The 21,959-nt window shown below is 36.3% G+C and overlaps 1 protein-coding gene across 5 annotated transcripts in view; it reads right to left on the reverse strand.

Moving 5' to 3' along the window:
- Nucleotides 1-21,959, reverse strand: part of SBF2 (SET binding factor 2) — a 474,987-nt gene that overhangs the window by 421,396 nt on the left and 31,632 nt on the right. For 2 of the 5 annotated variants that reach the window (XM_042906590.1, XM_042906589.1), the window contains exon 1: nucleotides 10,951-11,145. The exons of the other annotated variants lie outside the window; for them this stretch is intronic. In XM_042906590.1, the coding sequence (XP_042762524.1) occupies nucleotides 10,951-11,122 (172 nt within the window). In that variant the 5' untranslated portion in view covers nucleotides 11,123-11,145. Of the gene's footprint in view, nucleotides 1-10,950; nucleotides 11,146-21,959 lie in introns of those variants that run through there. 5 annotated transcript variants of the gene reach the window in all.

Consider the following 21,959-nt stretch of genomic DNA (forward strand, 5'->3'; position numbering starts at 1 on the left):
TATCCATTCATCCATCGATGGACATTTGGGATCTTTCTGTACTTTGGCTATTGTTGACAGCATTGCTATAAACATTGGGGTGCATGTGCCCCTTCAAAACAGCATACCTGTTTCCCCTGGATAAATACTTAGTAGTACAATTGCTGGGTTGTAGAGTAGTTCCATTTTTAAGTTTTTGAGGAACCTCCATACTGTTTTCCAGAGTGGCTGTACCAGTTTGCATTCCCACCAGCAGTGCAAGAGGGTTCCTCTTTCTCCACATCCTCGCCAACATCTGTCATTACCTGAGTTGTTAATTTTAGCCATTTGACTGCTGTGAGGTGCCATCTCATTGTGGTTTTGACTTGTATTTCCCTGATGATGAGTGATGTTGAGAATTTTTTCATGTGTCTGTTGGCTATCTGGATGTCTTCTTTAGAAAAGTGCCTATTCATGTCTTTTGCCCATTTCTTCACTGGATTATGATCTTCTCCCATTCCATTGGTTGCTTTTTAGTTTTGCTGATTGTTTCCTTCACCATGCAGAAGTTTTTTATCTTGATGAGGTCCCAAGAGTTCATTTTTGCCTTTGTTTCCCTTGACTCCAGAGACATGTTGAGTAGGAAGTTGCTGCGACCAAGGTCAAAGAGGTTTTTGCCTGCTTTCTCCTTGACGATTTTGATGGCTTCCTATCTTATGCTTAAATATTTCATCCATTTTGAGTTTATTTTTGTGTATGGTGTAAGAAACTGGCCCAGGTTCATTCTTCTGCATGTTGCTGTCCAGTTTTCCTAACACCATTTGCTGAAGAGACTGTCTATTCCATTGGATATTCTTTCCTGCTTTGTCAAAGACTAGTTGGCCATATGTTTGTGGGTCCATTTCGGGGTTCTCTATTCTGTTCCACTGATCTGAGTGTCTGTTTTTGTGCCAATACCATACTGTCTTGATGATTATAGCTTTATAACACATTTTGAAGTCTGGAATTTTGATGCCTCCAGCTTTGGTTTTCTTTTTCAGGATTGCTTTGACTATTTGAGGTCTTTTGTGGTTCCATACAAATTTTAGGATTGTTTGTTCTACCTCTGTGAAGAATGCTGTTGTTATTTTGATTGGAATTGCATTGAATATGTATGATTGCTTTGGGTAGTATCAACATTTTAACGATATTTGTTCTTCCAATCCATGAGCATGGATTATATTTCTATTTTTTTGTATCTTCAATTTCTTTCATAAACTTTCTATAGTTTTCAGTGTACAGATTTTACACCTCTTTGGTTAGGTTTATTCCTAGGTATTTTATTGGTTTTGATGCAATTGTAAATAGGATCAACTCCTTGATTTCTCTTTTTGCTGCTTCATTATTGGTGTATAAAAATGCAACCGATTTCTGTGCATTGATTTTATACTGCAACTTTGCTGAATTCATGGATCAGTTCTAGCAGTTTTCTGGTAGAATCTTTTGGGGTTTCCACACAGAGTATCATGTCATCTGTGAAGAGTGAAAGTTTGACTTCCTCCTGGCCAATGTGGATGCTTTTTATTTCTTTGTGTTGTCTGACTGCTGAGGCTAGGACTTCCAGTGCTATGATGAATTAACAGTGGTGACAGTGGACATCCTTGTTGTGTGTATTTCTAACTTTTTGAAAGACCTCCATACTTTTTCTCAAATGTTAGCACCCACCAACAGTGCACAACGATTCCCTTTTCTCCATATCTTCAACATCTGTTATTTCTTGTCCTTTTGATACCAGCCATTCTGACTGGTATGAGGTGATATTTCATTGTGGTTTTGATTTGCATTTCCCTGATGATTAATGATATTGAGCATCTTTTCATGTGTCTGTTGATAATCTGTATGTCTTCTTTTTAAAAAAATGTCTATTGAGGTCCTCTGCCCATTTTTTAATTGGATTTTTTGTTTTTTTGGTGTTGAGTTGTATAAATTTTTGTGTATTTTTTTGATACTAAACTTTATTGGATATATTATTTGCAAATATCTCCCTCCATTCACTACCTTGCCTTTTTGTTTTGTTGATAGTTTCCTTTGCTATACAAAAGCTTTTTATTTTGGTGTAATCCAATAGTGTATTGTCACTTGTTTGTCTTGCCTGAGGAGACAGATCCATAAATATGTTGCTAAGGCCAATGTCCAAAAGAATATTGCTTATGTTTTCTTTTTGGAGTTTTATAGTTTCAGGTCTCACATTTAGGTCTTTAATCCATTTTGAGTTTATTTTTATGTAAGGTGTAAGAAAGTGGTCCAGTTTGATTCTTTTGCGTGTAGCTGTCCAGTTTTCCCAATGCCATTTATCGAAGAGACTATCTTTTCCCCATTGTATAGTCTTACCTCATTTATCATAGATTAATTTACCATACATGTATGGGTTTACTTCTGAGCTCTCTATCCTGTTCCAATGATCTATGTTTCTATTTTTGCACCAGTACCATACTGTTTTAATTACTATAGCTTTGTAGTATAACTTGAAATCTGGAATGATACCTCCGGTTTTGTTCTTCATTCTCAAGACTGTTTTGTATATTTGATGTCTTTCATAGTTCCATGCAAATTTTAGTATTATTTGTTCTCATTATGTGAAAAATGCTATTGGCATTTTGATAGGGATTGCACTGAATCTGTAGGTTGCTTTGGGTAGTATAAGTATTTTAAGAATATTATCTGAACCCAAGAAGATGGTATATCTTTCTATTACTTTGTGTTATCTTCAATTTTGTTCATCAATGTCTTACAGGTTTCAGAGTATAGGTCTTTCACCTCCTTAATTAAATATATTCTTATGTATTTTACTATTTATGGTGCAACTGTAAGTGGGAGTGTTTTAATTTCTCTTTCATTATTTATTAGTGTATAGAGATGCAACAAATATCTTGTATTAATCTTGTATCCACAACTTTACTTAATTCATTTATCAGTTCTAATAGTTTTTTCATGAAGTCTTTAGGGTTTTCTACATTAAGTATCATGTCATCTGCAAATAATGAGTTTTACTTCTTCCTTACCAGTCTGGATGTGTTTTCTTTCTTTTTCTTGTCTAATTGCTGCAGTCACGACTTCCAGTACTAGGCTGAATAAAAGTGGTGAGAGGTCATCCTTGTCTTGTCCCTGATCTTAGACTAGAAGCTTTCAGTTTTTCACCCTTGAGATGTTCCCTCTAAAACCCACTTTGTTGTAAGCTGTTATCATGAACAAATACTGTATTTTGTCAAATGCTTTTTCTGCATCTATTGAAATAAGCGTATGGTTTTTCCTCTTGTTAATGTGAAATATTGGATTAATTTGTGAATACTGAACCACCCACTGTACCTCTGGAATAAATTCTACTTGATCATGAATGAATTTTTAAATGTATCCATGAATTTGGTTTGTTAATAATTTTTTGAGGATTTTTGCATCTGTGTTCATCAGAAATATTGGCCTCTCTTTTTTTGTAGTGTCTTTGACCAGTTTTGCTATTAGGGTAATGCTGGCCTCATAGAATGAATTGGGAAGTTTTCCTTTCTCTTCTATTTTTTGGAACACGTTGAGGAGAACAGGTATTAAGTCATCTTTAAATGTTTGGTAGAGTTTGCCTGTAAAGCAATCTGATCCTGGACTTTCCTCTGTTGGAAGTTCTTTTATTACTGATTCAATTTCATTACTAGTAATCAATCTGTTCAGATTTTCTCCCTCTTCCTGATTCCGTTTTAGAAGATTGTATGCTAGGAATTTATCCATTTATTCTAGGTTGTCCAATTTGTTGACACATAACTTTTCATAATACTCTCATAATTCTTTGTATTTCTGTGGTGTCAATTGTCATTTCTCCACCTTCAATTCTGATTTTATTTATCTTTTTTTCTTCATGAGTCTGACCAAAGGTTTACCAACTTGTCTCAAAGACAAGATTGGTGTCATTGAGCTTTTCTTTTTATTTATTTATCTATCTATCTATTTATTTATTTATTTCCACTCTAATCTTTATTATTTCCTTCCCTCTACTATTTTTGAGCTCTGTTTGTTCTTTTTTCTAGCTCCTTTAGGTTGTTAGAGATTTTTTTCTTTTTCTTGAGGTAGGCCTATATCACTATAAACACATTTTAGAACTGCTTTTGCTGCATCCCAAAGATTTTGAACCATTTGTTTTCATTTTCATTTGTCTCCATGTATTTTTAATTTCCTCTTTGACTTCTTTGTTGACCCATTTGCTGTTTAGCAGCATATTATTTGACCTATACATGTTTTTTTATGATTTTCTTTTAATTGATTTCTAATTTCATGCTATTGTTGTCAAAAAGATGCCTGACATAATTTCAATCTTCTTAAATTTACTGAGATTTGTTTTGTGGCCTAACATGTGATCTATCCTGAAGAATGTTGCACATGCACTTGAAAAGAATGTGTATTTTGCTGTTTGGACATAGAATGTTCTGTATATATAGATATGTTAGGTCTATTGGTCAAATGTGTCATTCAAAGCCACTGTTTTCATTAATTTTCTGTCTGGATGATCTATCCATTGATGTAAGTGAGGTGTTAAGCTCCCCTTCTATCACTGTATTACTGTCAATTTCTTCCCTTATGCCTATTTAATACTGCTTTATGAATTCAGGTGCTCCTATGTTGAGTGCATAGATATTTACAATTACTATATCCTCTTGTTTGATTGGTCCTTTTATCATTATGTAGTGTCTTTGTCTCTTGCTACAGTCTTTGTTTTAAAGTCTATTTTGTCTGACTACCCATCATCAGGGAAATATAAATCAAAACCACAATGAGATATCACCTCACACCTGTCAGAATGACTAAAATTAACAACTCAGGAAACAACAGATGTTGGTGAGGATACAGAGAAAAGGGAACACTTTTGCACTGTTGGTAGGAATGCAAACTGGTGCAGCCACTCTGGAAAATATGAAGGTTCCTCAAAAAATTAAAAGCAGAATGGCCCTACGACCCAGCCATTGCACTTTTAGGTATTTATCCAAATGATACAAAAATGCTGATTCGAAGGGGAACGTGCACCCCAATGTTTATAGCAGCACTATTGACAACAGCCAAAGTATGGAAAGAGCCCAAATGTCCACTGACTGATGAATGGATAAAGAAGATGTGGGGTGTGTATACACACACACACACACACACACACACACACACACACACACTGAATATTACCTGGCAATCAAAAAAAGAAATCCTGCCATTTGCAACAATGTAGATGAAACTAGAGTGTATTATACTAAACAAAGTAAGTCAGTGAAAGAAACACAAATAATATGGTTTCACTCATATGTGGAATTTAAGAAACAAAACAGATGAGCATAGAGGGAGGGAAGGAAAAATAAGATAAAAACAGAGAGGGAGGCAAACCATAAGAGGCTCTTAAATCAGAACAAACTGAAAGTTGCTGGAGGGGAGTTGGGGGGGGGGGGATGGGCTAAGTGAGTGACAGGAATTAAGTTGGGATGAGCACTGGGTGTTTTATGTAAGTGATAAATCACTAAATTCCACTCCTGAAACAATTACTACACTATACATTAACTAACTGGGATTTAAATTAAAACCAAATAAATAAGGGGGTTCAGTGGGTTCAGCATCTGACAGTTCATGAGTTCAAGCTCTGCATCAGGCTATCTGCTGTCAGCATGGAGTCTGCTTCAGATCCTCTGTCCCTCTCTCTGCACCTCTCCCACTCAAGCTCTCCCCTCTCAAAAACAAACATTTAAAAGGAAGGAAGGAAGGCAGGAAGGCAGGAAGGCAGGAAGGCAGGAAGGCAGGAAGCCTATTTTGTCTGATAAGCACTGCTACCCTGGCCTTTTTCCCCCCCCCACTTCCATTTGCATGGTATATGTTTTTCCATCCCTTTACTTTCATTCTGTATGTATCTTTCAGTCTGAAATTAGTCTCTTGTAGGCAACATCTAGATGGGTCTTGTTTTTTTATCCATTTTGTCACCCTATGTCTTTTGAGTGTAACACTAATCCATTTACATTTAAAGTAATTATTTATAGGTATGTACTTACTACCATTTTATTAGTTGTTCTTTGGTTGTTTTTGTAGTTCTTCCGTATTCCTTTCTTCTTCTCTTGCTCTCTCACCTTGTGGTTTTATGGCTTTCTCTAGTGTTATGCTTGGATTCCATTTTCTCTCTCTCTCTCTCTCTCTTTTTTTTTAATTAAACTCTCCCCAAAGTAGGGCTTGAACTTGTGACTCCAAACTCACAACCCTGAGATCAAGAGTCATGCTCCACTAACTAAGCCAGCCAAGCGCCCTTCCATTCTCTTTATTTTTTGTGTATGCATTACAAGTTTTTGATTTTGGTTACCACTTGATTAGTATATAACATCTTAAGTGCACAGTGGTCTCTATTTAGTTGACTGTCACTTACATTTGAACACATCCTAAAAGCACTAAATTATTACTCTCTTCTCCAATGTTTTATGTAGATGATGTCATATTTTACATCTTTTTATTTTGTGTATCCCTTGGGTAATTTTTGTGGACATAACTGATTTTACTACTTTTGTGTTTTAACCATCATACTGGCTTTATAAGTAATTAATTTACTACCTTTAATACAATTGCTTTTACCTGTGACATTTTTTCCTTTTGTAATTTTCTTCCTTCTTATGGCCTTTTCTTTACACTTAAAGAATTCCCTTTAACATTTCCTGAAAGGCTGATTTAGTGATGATAAATTTCTTTAACTTTTGTTTGGGAAATTCTTTATCTCTCCTTCTATTCTGAAGGATAATCTTGCTGAGCAGAGTGTTCTTGCTTGTAGGTTTTTTCCCTTTCAGCACTCTGAATATATCATGCCACTCCCTTCTGGCCTGAAAAGTTTCTGCTGAAAAATCAACTGGCAGACTTATGCAGTTTCTCTTGTATCATCCTGTAATCATCTCAGTACTTAAAATTGAATTAAGGTGATACAGAATCACTAGTGTCTCTAGTCGCCTGCTAGAAGCAACCATAAATGTTTACACTTAAACCTCAAGTTATCTCTATAACTCTTCTATTCATAACATCCAATATAAATCAAATATGACTAGGCATAAAAGGAAAGAGTTTTTAGTTGTTTTTTTGATGTTTATTTTTTATTTTTGAGAGAGAGAGAGAGAGACAGTGCGAGCAGGGAGCGGGGAAAGGGCAAAGAGACAAGGAGACAGAATCCGAAGCAGACTCTAGGCTCTGAACTGTCAAAACAGAGACCGATGTGGGGCTCAGACTCACAAACCGTGAGATTATGACCTAAGCCGAAGTCAGATGCTTAACCAATTGAGCCACCCAGGCTCAGAAAGATCTGAGAAAGATCCAGAAAGATCTTTTTTTAAAGCAACAATAGATTCCCTGACAGGGATCCAGAAAATACAGTTATCAGAAACAGACTAAAAAATATCCATGCCTTATGTCCATGCATAGACCTATATAAGAATGTTCCTTAGCACCTTTATTTATTGTAATAGCCAAAAACCAGAAACAACCGAAATGTCCTTCAATAGATAAATGGATCAACAAACTTAGATATATACATACAACAGGATACTACTCAGCAATAAAAAGAAACTATTTAATACACACAGCCACATGGATGAATCTCAAAATAATTATTCAAAGTGAAAGAAGTTCCCCAAAAAGTACATACTGTACATTTCCAAAAATACAAGTAATTTGTAGCAACAGAAAGCAGATCAGTGGTTACTTAGGGACAGGGAATAGCAGGGGTGAAAGCAATAGGAGGCAAGAATTATAAAGACACATGAAGAAACTTACAGGAGTAATGATTATGATTATGTTGATTGTGGTGATGATCATACATATCAAAACTCATCACACTGCACATTTTAAAGATGTGCAGTTTATTTTACATCAATTGTATCTCAATAAACCTGAAAAAAAACATGCTAAATGTGTTCAAGGAAATAAAAGGCATAAGTGACAAAATCATCAAAGAACCAAATAAATAATCTAATATTGGAGCATACAATTAACCAAAATTAAGAATTCCATGGGTGGGATTAACAGCAGCTCAGAATATAGATCAAAAGAAAATATGCAGAATAAAACACAAAGAGACAAAAGGATAAAATATAACAATAACAAAAGGAAGGGTGCAAGAGACAGAGGAGGGTATAGTGGGAAAATAAAAAATTCCAAAAGGAGGAAGAAAATGGGACAGAAGAACATGCAAAGTGATAATGGCTTAAAATTCTTAAAAAATGATTTTAATCATCATGATAGAGATACAAGAAGCCCAATGAAATTCAAGCAAATAAGTACAAAGAAAATCATACTACGTTCAAAGACAAAAACAAAGGGAAAAAATGCTTAAAGCAACTAGAGGAAGGAAACAGATTACCTTCATGGAAAAAAAATTAGACTGTCTGCTACCTTCAATAAAAATAATAGAAACCAAAACACAACAGAAACACATCCTCAAACTGCTGAATGATAATAACTAATAGAATTCTATTCCCTGAAAAAATATCTTTCAAGCATAATGTGAAATAAACACTTTCAAACAAGAACAGAGCATTCTTAGAATTCCCACAAAGAGGGGCGCCTGGGTGGCTCAGTTGGTTAAGCATCCAACTTCAGTTCAGGTCATGATCTCACACTCCGTGAGTTCGAGCCCCGTGTCGGGCTCTGTGCGGACCACTAGGAGCCTGGAGCCTGCTTCAGATTCTGTGTCTCCCTCTCTCTCTGCCCCTCCGCTGCTCATGCTCTGTCTCTGTCTCAAAAATAAATAAAAACATAAAAAAAAAAAAAATTCCCACAAAGAAAACTCAGTATAATTATTTTGAGACTCTTTTATGTGATTGTGTATAACAATAGTTTGTTCCTTTTGGGGGCAACTAAGAGGCTCAGTTGCTTAAGCATCCAACTTCAGCTCAGGTCATGATCTCATGGTTCTTGGGTTTGAGTGCTGCTTCAGGCTCTCTACTGTCAGCACAGAGCCCACTTCAGATCCTCAGTCTCCCTCTCTTTCTCCCCCTCCCCTACTCATGCATGCATGCATTCTCTCTCTCTCTCTCTCAATAATAAACATTAAGGGGCACCTGGGTGGCTCAGTCGGTTAAGCGTCCGACTTCGGCTCAGGTCATGATCTCGCGGTTCGTGAGTTCAAGCCCCGCGTCGGGCTCTGTGCTGACAGCTCAGAGCCTGGAGCCTGTTTCGGATTCTGTGTCTCCCTCTCTCTCTCTGACCCTCCCCCGTTCATGCTCTCTATCTCAAAAATAAATAAACGTTAAAAAAAAAATTTTTAAAAAAATAATAATAAACATTAAAAACAAATAGAAGTTAAAAAATAAAATAAAATAAAATAAAATAAAATAAAATAAAATAAAATAAAATAAAATGTTTGTGGGGCACCTGGGTGGCTCAGTTGGTTAAGTGTCTGACTTTTAATTTCGGCTCATCACTAGGTCATGATCTCATGTTTCATGAGATCAAGCCCGACACTGGGCTCTGTGCTGACAGTGCAGAGCCTGTTTGGGATTCTCTCTCTCGCTCTCTCTCTCTCTCTGCTCCTCCCCCACTCGTTCTCTCCCCCTCCCCCCCCCGAAAGTAAAGTTTTGAAAAAAAATTTTAATAAAAATAATAAAAATAGTTTGTTCCTTTTTATTGCTGAGTAGTATTCGACTGTATACATGGATATACCTCAATTTGTTTATACATTCATCTGATTAAAGACATTTGGCTTGCTCCTACTTTGGCACTATTACAAGTAAAGTTTGCTTCAAGCAGAAGAAAATTTATGCCAGATGAAGTCTTTGGAGAAGCAGGAAGGGGGGGAAAAAAAGGAGTAACAGAAAGAATAAATTGTAAGTAAACCTAAATGAATACTGACTGTTCTATATGGCTTAAATCTTTTTTTAATCTTTTAAAATTTTATTTTATTTTGGAGTGGGGAGGGAAGGGGGTAGAGGGAGAGAGAGAAAGAATCTAAAGCATTCCCCAAGCTCAGAGCAGAGCCTGATGCAGGGCTCAATCCCACAACCCTGGGACTGTGACCTGAGCCAAAATCAAGAGTCAGATACTCAACCGACTGAGCCACCCAGGCACCCCTACAGGATTTAAATTTTAAACAAAACTAAACTATAGTAGCAGCATACAAGTCAGGAGGGATAAATGGTGTTAAAGTATTCCAAGGTCTTTGCACTAGCAGGAAGAAGATAAAAGTATATTACTAACATTTTATAACTTGGAGAACATTCAGTAGTAATCATAAAGAAATGTGAGACATTTCATTCTTAAATCAATAAACACTTATTGAATGCCTGTTATCTCCCAGGCACAAAACTATGTGCACTATGTATGTATAGTGGTAAACAGAATAAACTACAAATAACTCAAAGTCTATCAATAGTAGAATGGATAAATGCATTGTGGTTTGTTCATAAACTGGAATACTACACAACAATAAAAAACCACAACTGCATACAACATAGATGAACCTCAAAATATAATGTTGAGTGACAGAAGAAACAAAAGAATATTTACCATATTCATATTTACTATATTCATATTCATATGAAGTACAAACACAGGCTAGAGTAATCTATGGAATTAGAAATCAGAACAGTGTATCTCTGGAGAGGAGGAAGGGTTAATGATTGGAAAAGAGCATAATTAGGGCTTCTAGGGTACTAATAATGGTCTAATTCTTAAATTGAGTGGTGTTTATATGAGTATATTTATTTTGAAGATTATTTACTGAGCTGTGCAGTTTGCATACTCTCGTGCATACATGCTGTAATTTAATAAATGCTTTTTAAAAGATGGTGCAGTCTCCATTTACCAACATGGAAAACTTTGGAACATATTCTGAGGAAATTAACTTCTGAGAAAAAGAAGAAACTACTGAATAGCAGTTTCATCCCTTTTTTATAAAAAATATGCTGCATACATATATACATTATGCTCAAAAGAATTCTGGGAGGGTGCACAAGAAAATATCAGTAATAGTTATACCTGAGTGGCATAAATATGGGTGGTGTGTTTCTTCCCATACAAGTCTGTCTTTTAAATTTACAATAAACATGGAGCTTTTCCCACGTTCACGTGGCCCGGGGGTCGGACTACGGGTCTCACTGCAGCCGCGGCAACTCCAGAGCAGAGTAGGAACTGCAGCGGCCAGAGTCATGGCAGGACAAGCGTTTATGAAGTTTCTTCCCCTCTTTGACAGAGTTTTAGTTGAAAGGAGTGCAGCTGAAACTGTAACCAAAGGAGGCATTATGCTTCCAGAAAAATCTCAAGGAAAAGTTTTGCAAGCAACAGTAGTAGCTGTTGGATCAGGCTCTAAAGGAAAGGGTGGAGAGATCAACCAGTCAGTGTGAAAGCTGGAGATAAAGTTCTTCTCCCAGAATACGGAGGCACCAAAGTAGTTCTAGATGACAAGGATTATTTCTTATTTAGAGATGGTGACATTCTTGGAAGGTATGTAGACTGAAATAAATCATTATTGAAATGGCATGAAGTGAAGCTGACCATTCCAGTGAAGTTGTGAAATCTTTCATCATGTAAATAATTCTCATGTCTCTCTTTTATAATAAACTAATGGTATCCCCAAAAAATTTTAATAAATTTACAATAAACATGGAAATCTTACATAATAAATATATTTGATAAGTAACTATAAAAGAACAATAGCCCTTTTATCCTCTTTATTATAAAAATAATTCTCCTTCAGGGTGCCAGGGTGGCTCAGTCAGTTAAGCGTCTGACTCTTGATTTCAGCTCAGGTCATGATCTTGTGGTTTGTAGGTTCAAGCCCTGAATTGGGCTTTGTGCTGACAGTACAGAGTCTGCTTGGAATTCTCTCTCTCTCCCTCTCTCTCTGCCCCTCTCTGCTCTCACTCCCGCTCTCAAAATAAATACATTTTAAAAATTACAAAAAAATAAAATAAAAATAATTCTCCTTCAAACCGATGATTGCCAGAGGAAAAGCAGGTGGGGTTATGGGGAAAATGAGTGAAGAGGAGAAAGAGGCAGAGGCTTCCAGTAATGGAATTAACAGGTCATGAAAATAAAAGGTACGGTTTAGGGAATATACTCACTTGGACTGTAATAGCATTGTATGGTGACAGATGGTAGCTACACTTGTGGTGGGCACAGCATAACTATAAACGTGTTGAATCACTACATTGTACATCTGAAACTAATGTAACATTGTATGTCAACTATATTCAAATAAAAATAAAAATAGAGATAATTCTCCTTTAAATAAAAGATCAAAGCCAAATGGGAACAGAAATGCTCTGCTTTCTCTGACAATTTACTAACATAACACTACAGTCCAAACAGCAGGACTATTCTTTCTGTCTTTGTTGTTATTGCTATTAAAATAATTTTAAAAGCTTTTTATGGACTTAAGCATTTGTCACAAGCTTCATTCCAAGCTTTGGCCTTCTCCACACTATTTTTACACTCTGGTGTCTCTCTTTTATAGTCATCTCTATTTATATGGCTGCCCTTCCCTTTCCTATGTCCTTTCAATATCTTCATTCATCAGCCCTCGCATCTTGGGGCACCTGACTGGCTCATTTGGTAGCCTGCAACTCTTGATCTCAGGGTCGTGACTTTGGGCCCCACATTGGACATGGAGCCTACTTAAAAAAAGAAAAAGGAAAAAAAAAAAGATGCACTCTCATCTTATTTTACCTTCTTTTCTTCTCACAGGCAATACCCCATGATTTTTTAAGAATGTTTTTTTCTTCAAAGAGCCAGAAACTAGAAGATTAAAATTTCACCAATTCTGCCATATCCAAACATCACATTCAGATGTCTCCTAGCTCTCCTGATCACTAAAAGATATAACTTTTATAGCTAACTATAAAACACTGCAAACTCTTACAATGCAGTTACCCAATATTCAACACTTTATGTGCTTCATTTTGGGGTTTTCCTAACAGTGCTTTGACCAAACGTTTAAACAGTAAAATAAAATGCACAAATATTTACCATAAAAATTCATTATTATTTAATTTTACATGTATTACATAAAATTTATAAAATGAGAAAAAAATGCACATGTCATTCTACCACTCTAATAAAACTTATTTTGGTGTACTTCCTCATTTCATCTATTTTCATTTGTTTTTTGTTTCAGAACTGTAATTACTTTGCATGCATGATTTTGGTATTTGGCTTTTTACCCCCAACTATACCATAATCATCTCTCCATGTTTCTATATGGCCCTACTATACATCATTTTTCATTATAATTGTTCCACTGTTGCTAAACATCATGGTGGTCTCCACTACTTGGCTACTATAAATAATGCTACAACAAACATCATTAGATACTAAGTTTTGCATATTTTGTACCATACTCTTAGGTTAGATTCAAAGTCTTCCTTAAGGTATCATGAAAAGGTAGTACTTGAATTAAAGGATAGAAGATTTTTGAATAGAGAGGAGAAAGACAGAACAAAGGCCCTGTGGGAAATACAGAATGGTTCAGTTTGGCTGATGTATTATATATCATCTATAAAGGAAAACAATAACAATAAAAATAGGAAATGTGTTCAAGAAAGATAATGAAAGAATTTTATTAAGTAGACAACAGAGTGGGGGATGCCTGGCTGGCTCAGCCAATAAAGCATGCTACTCTTGATCTTAAGGTTGTGAGTTTGAGCCCCATGTTGAATACAGAGATTAAAATCTTAAAAAAAAAAAAAAAAAAAAAAAGTTGACAATGGAGAGTAACTAAAGTGTTTTTCTTTTTAAAATAATATACAGGTTAATGCAACTGACATGTATTTCACAAAATTAATAAAAATCTTAAGTGATTCTGAATGTGTAAGTAGTACTTCCAAATTTTTTATCTGAAGACTCTCTTTTGTTTTTGTTTTTGGTTTTGTTTTAGAGAGAGAGAGAGCGAGAGAGAGAGAGCGAGAGAGAGAGAGCGAGAGAGAGAGAGAGAGCGGAGGAGAGGAACAAAAGGAGAAAGAGAGAATTCCAAGCAGGCTCCAAGCCCAGTGTGGAGCCCAACATGGGGCTCAATCCCAAGACCTGGGATCATGACCTACGGGGAAATTGAGTCAGATGCTAAACCAACTGAATCAGCCAGGTGTCCCTAGAGATCTATCTTAAATCATAAAATTATAGGGCTGCCTGGGTGGCTCAGTTGGCTAAGCATCTGATTTTGGCTCAGGACATGATCTCACAGTTTGTGGGTTGGAGCACTGTGTCAGGCTCTGTGCTGACAGCTCGGAGCCTGGAGCCTGCTTTGGATTCTGGGTCTCCCTCACTCTCTCTGCCCTTCCCCTGCTCATGCTCTGTCTCTCTCTCTCTCTCTCAAAAAATAAACATTTAAAAAAATTTTAATCACAAAATTATAAACCATTCTCTGTATCAGAACTTTCGTTACCCTTCAATCTTTTTCAGAATCCCCTTCTAAAAAGTGAGTTAATTCAAGAGAATGAGAAGACAAGCCACAGACTGGGAAATAAATATCCATAAGCAATATATCTGATAAATGACTGTTACCCAAAATATGCAAAGGCAGCCTGGATGGCTGAGTTGGCTAAGTGTCCAATTCTTGGTTTCAGCTCAGGTCATGATCTCACATGGAAGATGGAGCCCCAGCCTCAGGCTCTGGAATCGAGCTCAGTTCATGGAATCGAGCCCCAGCATCAGGCTCTGAGCTGACAGCGTGGAGCCTGCTTGGGATCCTCTCTCTCCCTCTCTTCCTGCCCCTCCCCTGCTTGTGCTCTCCCCCTCCAAAATAAATAAACTTAAATATATATATATATATATATATATATATATATATATATATATATGTGTGTGTGTGTGTATACATATATATAGATATAGATAGATACACAAAGAACTCTTAAAACTCAACAATAAGAAAATGGACAACCCAATAATTTTTAAATGGGCAAAAGACTTGAAGAGATACCTCACCAAAGATGATATGCAGATGCAGCAATAAGCATGTTCAACACCATATTTCATTAGAAAAGTGCAAATTAAATCAATAAGATACTACTATACATCTATTAGAATGGCCAAAATCCAAAACACTGACAACATCAAATGTAGCTAAGAATATGAAACAAGAACTCTCACTCATTGATGGAGGGAATGCAAAATGGTACAGCCACTTTGGAAGACACTTCGGTAGTTTCTCACAAAACTAAACACAATCTTCCTATACAATCCAGCAATTGTGCTCCATGGAATTTACTCAAAGGAGTTGAAAACGTATGTCCACACAAAAACCTGCACATGGATGTTTAGAGTGGCTTGATTCATAATTGCCAAAATTTGGAAGCAACCAAGATGTCCTTGTAGGTGACTTGATTAATAAACATGCAGACAATGAAATATTATTCATAGCTAAAAAGAAATGAGCTATCAAGCCATGGAGAGACATACAGGGACCCTAAATACATATTACTAAGTGAAAGACACTGATTTGAAAAAGGCCACATATGGCATGATATCAACTATATGACATTCTGGAAAAGGTAGAACTATGGAGACCGTAAAAAGATCATTGTTTGCCAGGGGTTAGGAAAAAAGGGAGAGATGAATACATAGAACACAGAGGATTTTTAGGACAGTGAAACTATTCTATATTTTGTATGGACTTTGAGTGATTATGATGTGTGAATTTAGGTTCATCAACTGTAACAAATGTCCTGCTCTGGTGCAAGATGTTGATAGTGGGGGAGGCTATGCATGTGGGAGTAGAGGGTGTATGGGAACTCTGTACTTTCCCTTTAATTTTGCTATGAACCTAAAACGTCTCTAAAAAATAAAGTTTCTTTTAAAGTAGTTGATATCTCAAAGCACCTATGAGTCCTATATCCAATAAAGCAGTGGTTCATTAATGCTTTATTAAATCCTATCATGATCACAGAATTAGAAACATCAAAATAAGCATGACAGAAGCCTGTCCAAGTTAAGCATCAGGTCTTGATTAGGATTTACATTACAAGAGTGTATTCATTTGTTAAAGCTCAAATTGCATGCTGATGATCTATGCATTTTATGCTATATAAATTTCACTTCAATTTTTTTTTAATTACAAAATAAAAGATAAAATCTAATTTTAAAAATAAAAAGCATCAGGGGCACTTTGGTGGCTCAGACAGTTAAGCATCCAACTTTTGATTTGGGCTCATGTCATGATCTCACAGTAGTGAGATAGAGCACCGCATCGGGCTCCATGCTAACAGTACAGAGCCTGTTTGGAATCCTCTCTTTCACTCTTTCTCCACCCACCCACCCCCAAATGAAATGAAATGAAATGAAATGAAATGAAATGAAATGAAATAAAAGCATCAGAGAAACAGGTCTTTAGAACAGCAGCCATGTGTGTAAAAAAGGAGGAGGTAAGTGGAGAATTTAAATATATAATTACTTCTATATGTACAGAATATCTAAGGAGGGATATGCAAGAAATGGTTGTCCAAAGGGAAACTGTAGCCAGGAGGCAAGAACAGGTCAGTTTTTGGTATCTTTTTAATTCATGACACTTCGTTTTCAATTCAAAACAATTTAAAAATGTACATATATAGTCATGACCAGTTTTAAAATAAAAATCAACCCAAAACTTCTTGTTGATATTGAGCTATCTCAGTTTCAGTGATTAAAGTCTGAATTGATGATTATAACCTTGACACTCAAAAGTGTGGTCCCTCAAACCAGCAGTATTTGCATTACCTGGAACTTGTTAAAACTGCTGTCTTTAGGGTGGTTGTAACAATAGGATAGATAGAGACAGAGACAGAGACAGAGATAGAGATAGAGATAGAGATAGAGATGTCAAAAGTTGTTATCATATATACCTAAAATGTGTGAATTTTATCACATGTAACTCAAACCTTAAAAAGGATATTTTTTTAAGAAAGAAATGCAGTATCTCAGGCCTCAACTCAGACTTACTGAATCACAATCTACATTTGTAACAAATCTCCAGTAGATTCATATGCACATTAAAATTGAGATGCACACTGTTTTGGAGTATTTGTAAACATTAACATAGTTTGACATTGTGGATAACAGTCATTTAAGACTTTTTTTTAATGTCTCTCCAACTGACTATCAACTCCGTAAGAGCAGGGACCACATTCATTTTATGCATTACTGGCACATAATAGGTATTCAATAAATATTTGCCACATGAAAAAAAAAAGTCTCACATTTATGATTATTGCTACATTTTCTCTTACTATTTTTACCAGAACCCCCTTCTCTTCTGGTTTAATATCTGTCTTAGCCAACAAGTAGAGCTGAGAGCTTACAGAGGAAAGATTCACAGCATATCATTTTTTATGACTATAATGGAAAAGGAAGAAAAACAGAATAAGCCCTAGCCAATAAAGCAGACACATGTACATATTTTTCAGTTGTATTCTTTTTGTCAGAAATGTTATCTTAATCTGAAAACACTTTTTTAAGAGTTGACATCTCATTGTAAAAACACAAACAAAATCTTGCAAAATAATTAACATCCAGGAAATTCTGAAAATTTAAAATGATTTTGCAGAAACCTGACTGGGTATTAGTCAATAAGCAAATAAAATTACTAGAAGTTTTTTTCTGGTGTTTCAGAGGTTTTAAAATAAAGGAGAGTGCTAGCAAAGAAACAATAATTAGCAATGCAACCACAAAGAAAAAGGAAAAAACAAGAGAGGATAAAATGCAAGCTGAAAAGTTGAAAAGCAGGGGGCACCTGGCTGGCTTATCTGTAGAGCATGCAACTCTCAATCTCAGGGGCCTGAGTTCAAGCATCTTGGGGATGGAGCCTACTAAAAAATAAATAAAAGTTAAAAAGCAGCCAGATAAATTTAGCTGAATTAGCTCACCTCAGAACATTAAATCTTATGCCATCACAAGGGATGACAAGAAGCTACCTGATTTATACTTCAAAACCCCCAACAAGCTCTGTAGTTGGCAGTACCAAATACTTCTAGAAGTGAAATGTGAGTAGAACTATTTAAAAGCATAGTTAAGAAACTGGTAGATCCCCAAATAGTCTCTATGTACATGGGTGACTGTCCTTGTTCCATCCCAGCAGAAGAGTGGAGATTTACCATCAGGAAAAGATTTAAAAGACAGAAACTCACCTATGGGAATATTTATTTTATAAAAGTTTACATAGTGAATTCTGCAATCTCAAATATTCCCCTACCTGGCTCACCGAATTCTGGCAACCAAATCTATACTTCCCAGGCAGGAAATGGAAAGATCCTACTCTGGAAAATCTGACAAATAAAAAGTTTAAAAAAAAAAAAAAAACAACACAGGGCGCTGGGTAGCTCAGTCCGTTGAACATCCAACTTCGGTTCAGGTCATGATCTCGCTCGCAATTTGTGAGTTCGAGCCCCGCGTCAGGCTCTGTGCTGACAGCTCGGAGCCTGGAGGCTGCTTTGGATTCTGTGTCTCCTTCTCCCTCTGCCCCTCCCCAACTTGTGCTCTGTCTCTCTCTATCAAAAATAAATAAAATATTTTTTAAAAATTAAAAAAAAAAACTGGGGAGGTTATCAAACCCAATCCCAGCATGATCACCCAATAGTGAAGCCAATAGTCCAAAACCTCACAATGAGTACAAGATTAGGAGAAAGCTAAGGAAAGCCTCTAACATGGAAGATCAAAGCAAGGGGAGGGGGAGGGAGGGCACAGAGGCTTAGAAGAAAAAGACATATTCAAGAAAACAAAAACATTTTTTCAAATCAGTACTATCTTGGGGTGCCTGGGCGGCTCAGTCAGTTAAGAATCTGCCTCTTGATTTCAGTTCAGATCATGCTATCACAGATCATGGCATGGAGCCCCCACATCAGGCTCTGCACTGATAGAGTCTCTGTCTCCCTCTCTCTCTGCCCCTACCCTGCTCATGCTCTCTCTCTCTCTCAAAAATAAAATAAACATTTAAATAAATAAATAAATAAAGTCAGTAATACCTTTAGAGACATAAGAGAAGATATTGCAACCATTAAAAAAAAACAAGAAGAAAATGTTATGAAAAGGAGTATTCAGCAACAAAAAAAGCTGTTGAAATATTTTTAATGACAGTATAAATGAAAAGGAGATGGAAGAAAAAGGGAAGAAACAGAACAGCAAAAAAGAAAACAAAAACCAGAGATGAAAATTGGGGCTCCAAAAAGAGAACAGAAACAGTGGAGAATGGAAGGACTTAAATTCACAAGTTACCAATTTGGAAGAGCTACTGAACATCTATAATAATGAATACAAAAAGACCCACTACAAGACATGAAGTTTTTGGGCATGTGGGTGGCTCAGTCAGTTAAGCGTCCAACCTCAGCTCAGGTCATGATCTCATGGCTTATGAGTTCGAGCCCCGTGTTGGACTCTGTGCTAACAGCTCAGAGTCTGGACCCTACTTCGGATTCTGTGTCTCCCTTTCTCTCTACCTCTCTCCCTCACTCATGCTCTTTCAAAAATAAATGATCATTAAAACAATTTAAAGAAGTGAAGCTTCAAAAAATAGGAATATATATGTAAGATCCCAAAAGTTCTGTGGGAGGCAAAATTGAACACCACACAAAAGACTGGGACGCTTAACTTACTGAGCCACCCAGGCACCCCTAGAATTTCCCATTTCTTAACACAAATCCAGACTACACCTCTATGTTTAGGAATAGAGGCCTGCCATAAGAGACTGGATTATACACCTTTGCAACAAATGTTTTCTGATTCTATAAATTATACATAGAAGCATAAAGAAGGCAAACTGTCAAAAAATATATACTTCTTTTTACAAAGCTTCTTTTTGTTCCTGGCTATGTTCCCAATTCTATGGAGAAACAGAAAATTATAACAAAGAATCTCTAAATTACAGCATCTACCAATACTTAAATATTAATCTATCAATATTAAGAGTACAATGACTACTTTGGGGGTAGTCTTCAATTGTTTTTGCTAAAGGGCACTTTTTCTCATAAGAGGTAAGAAAGACTCCTGACCTAATATTACTAATGGTGAATCATAGTATAATTTAGTTTGGCAAACTTTAAAATCAAGATTCTCAAACAAAAAAAAAGCATTTGGTCTTTTGCCCCACTTATCAGGTTGATTCTGGATAAAAAGCTTAGGAAAGCACTGCATTAAAAGCAAATCTGTTTGTCAAATTCTTAGAGGAAATGGTTATAAATATTTGAAATATAATAAAAAGCAAAAACAAACACACTGTAACAAAAGTAGACAAGTTAATGTCGCACTTATGAAGATATATTACCCCCCCATCGTTCCTTTTTCACAAATAAAAGAGTAGAATAATGTTGAGTACTATTAGACTTTACTAGTTAAGCTGCACCAATATTTTAATGTTCAGATGGATACTATTTCCTCTCATTTTTCATATCTATTGCTATCTCTAACCATTTCTAAATGCTGTGAACAATGCTTTTTGCTAAAAAGCTTCTTTTCTGGGGGGAAAAACAATTTGACTAATTCAAATTGTAGAAAGAAAACTCTGGCCCATGAAATTAAGAGTGTTATGTAAGATCATACATAGTTAGGGGCCCCTGGATGGCTTAGTCAGTTAAGCATCCAATTTCGGCTCAGGTCATGATCTTGCGGTTTGTGAGCTCAAGCCCCACATCAGGCTGTGATGGGCCACATCAGGTGCTGACAGCATGGAGCCTGCTTCAGATCCTCAGTCTCCCTCTCTCTCTGCCCCTCTCCAGCTTGTGTGCTCTCACTCACTCTCTCTCAAAAATAAATAAACATTAAAAAAAAAAAAGATCATACAGAGCTAATAGGTGGCAGAGCCATTAACCCAGGTTTCTTCACTCTAATACTGGGGCAACTATGTCAAAAAAGGGAAGCACAACCTCTATTACCTTCCCTGGTCAGTAATGCCACAGGCAAAGTCCCTGTTACTCCCACCCAGCTAATCAATTAATCCCATTTACATCAACTAAGTGAATTATTGTGCTTTAAAGGATGTAGCTGGTAGTAGTAAGCAAGATGGGCTCTTTCCAATTGCCAAAACTATATGCAAGTTCACTTAAGTTACTTCACAAATGCAAGTTTAGTGCAAGAATATGTGACGTAGTACGGAAGCACAAGAAAAGTCTCCACAATTAGGCTTCACTGAAAACTGAAACACTAGTCAGCATAAAGTAAGACTAGTATCCAATAAGAACTCTAAACGTTGTCATTCTGATTCTGCCTCTACTATGACAGTGGTTATGTTTTACTCTCCACTATAACTACTTTCTCTACTACAGTGTTTCTAATGTCCTAAGCTTCTGCTTACTGTTTTCTTTGCTACCTCATAGTCAAATTCTGTAAGGAAGAGGATTACATTGAGTTAATTCACCACTTTGTAAGAAAGAACTACTGTACAGCTCTTGGATCAGGCTAGTTTATAAGCCATGATCTTTGTGTGAAGCCATGAAACTTTGTGTCATGAGTCCCCTCCATTTTGCCACAATTAATTGGACAACAGATTGGTATCAGTGGTATATATGTAGGCCATGATCTCCTACCATACTGTCACCCCCTACACCTTCACACTTCTATAGAGCTGATATTAAACAGTAACCCTCCCCCCTTAACCCACCCCAATATTTTCTACTCCCAGGTGTGGAAGATTTAATAGCCTCTCTCCCAACAATATCTTTTCTCTGAATTGAGATTCTCTTTTGAACCCACATATATTCCATATTTATCTAAAATGAAGTCTAACACATGAATTACGCTAGATAAAACTATTCGGATATAAGATAATTTCCTACTATAGAAGAATGATTGCCCTAACTGGTGCACCCAAACATTTTCTAGTAGAAACACAGGTAGTTTTACATGTCACAACTTATAAAGTATTTACCATGTCAGACACTGCACTAAGCACCCAACAGGAAATACCACAGATTAACAAACTGAGGCCCAAAAAGATTAAGTTCTTATACAAAATCACATATAATGATAGTGCTGAAATTAAAATCCTGTCTATGTAAGCCAAAGCCCATGTTTTTAGCAACCATCCTCTACTG

Source organism: Panthera leo, chromosome D1 (assembly GCF_018350215.1).
Source record: "Panthera leo isolate Ple1 chromosome D1, P.leo_Ple1_pat1.1, whole genome shotgun sequence".
NCBI classification, from domain to species: Eukaryota; Metazoa; Chordata; class Mammalia; order Carnivora; family Felidae; genus Panthera; species Panthera leo.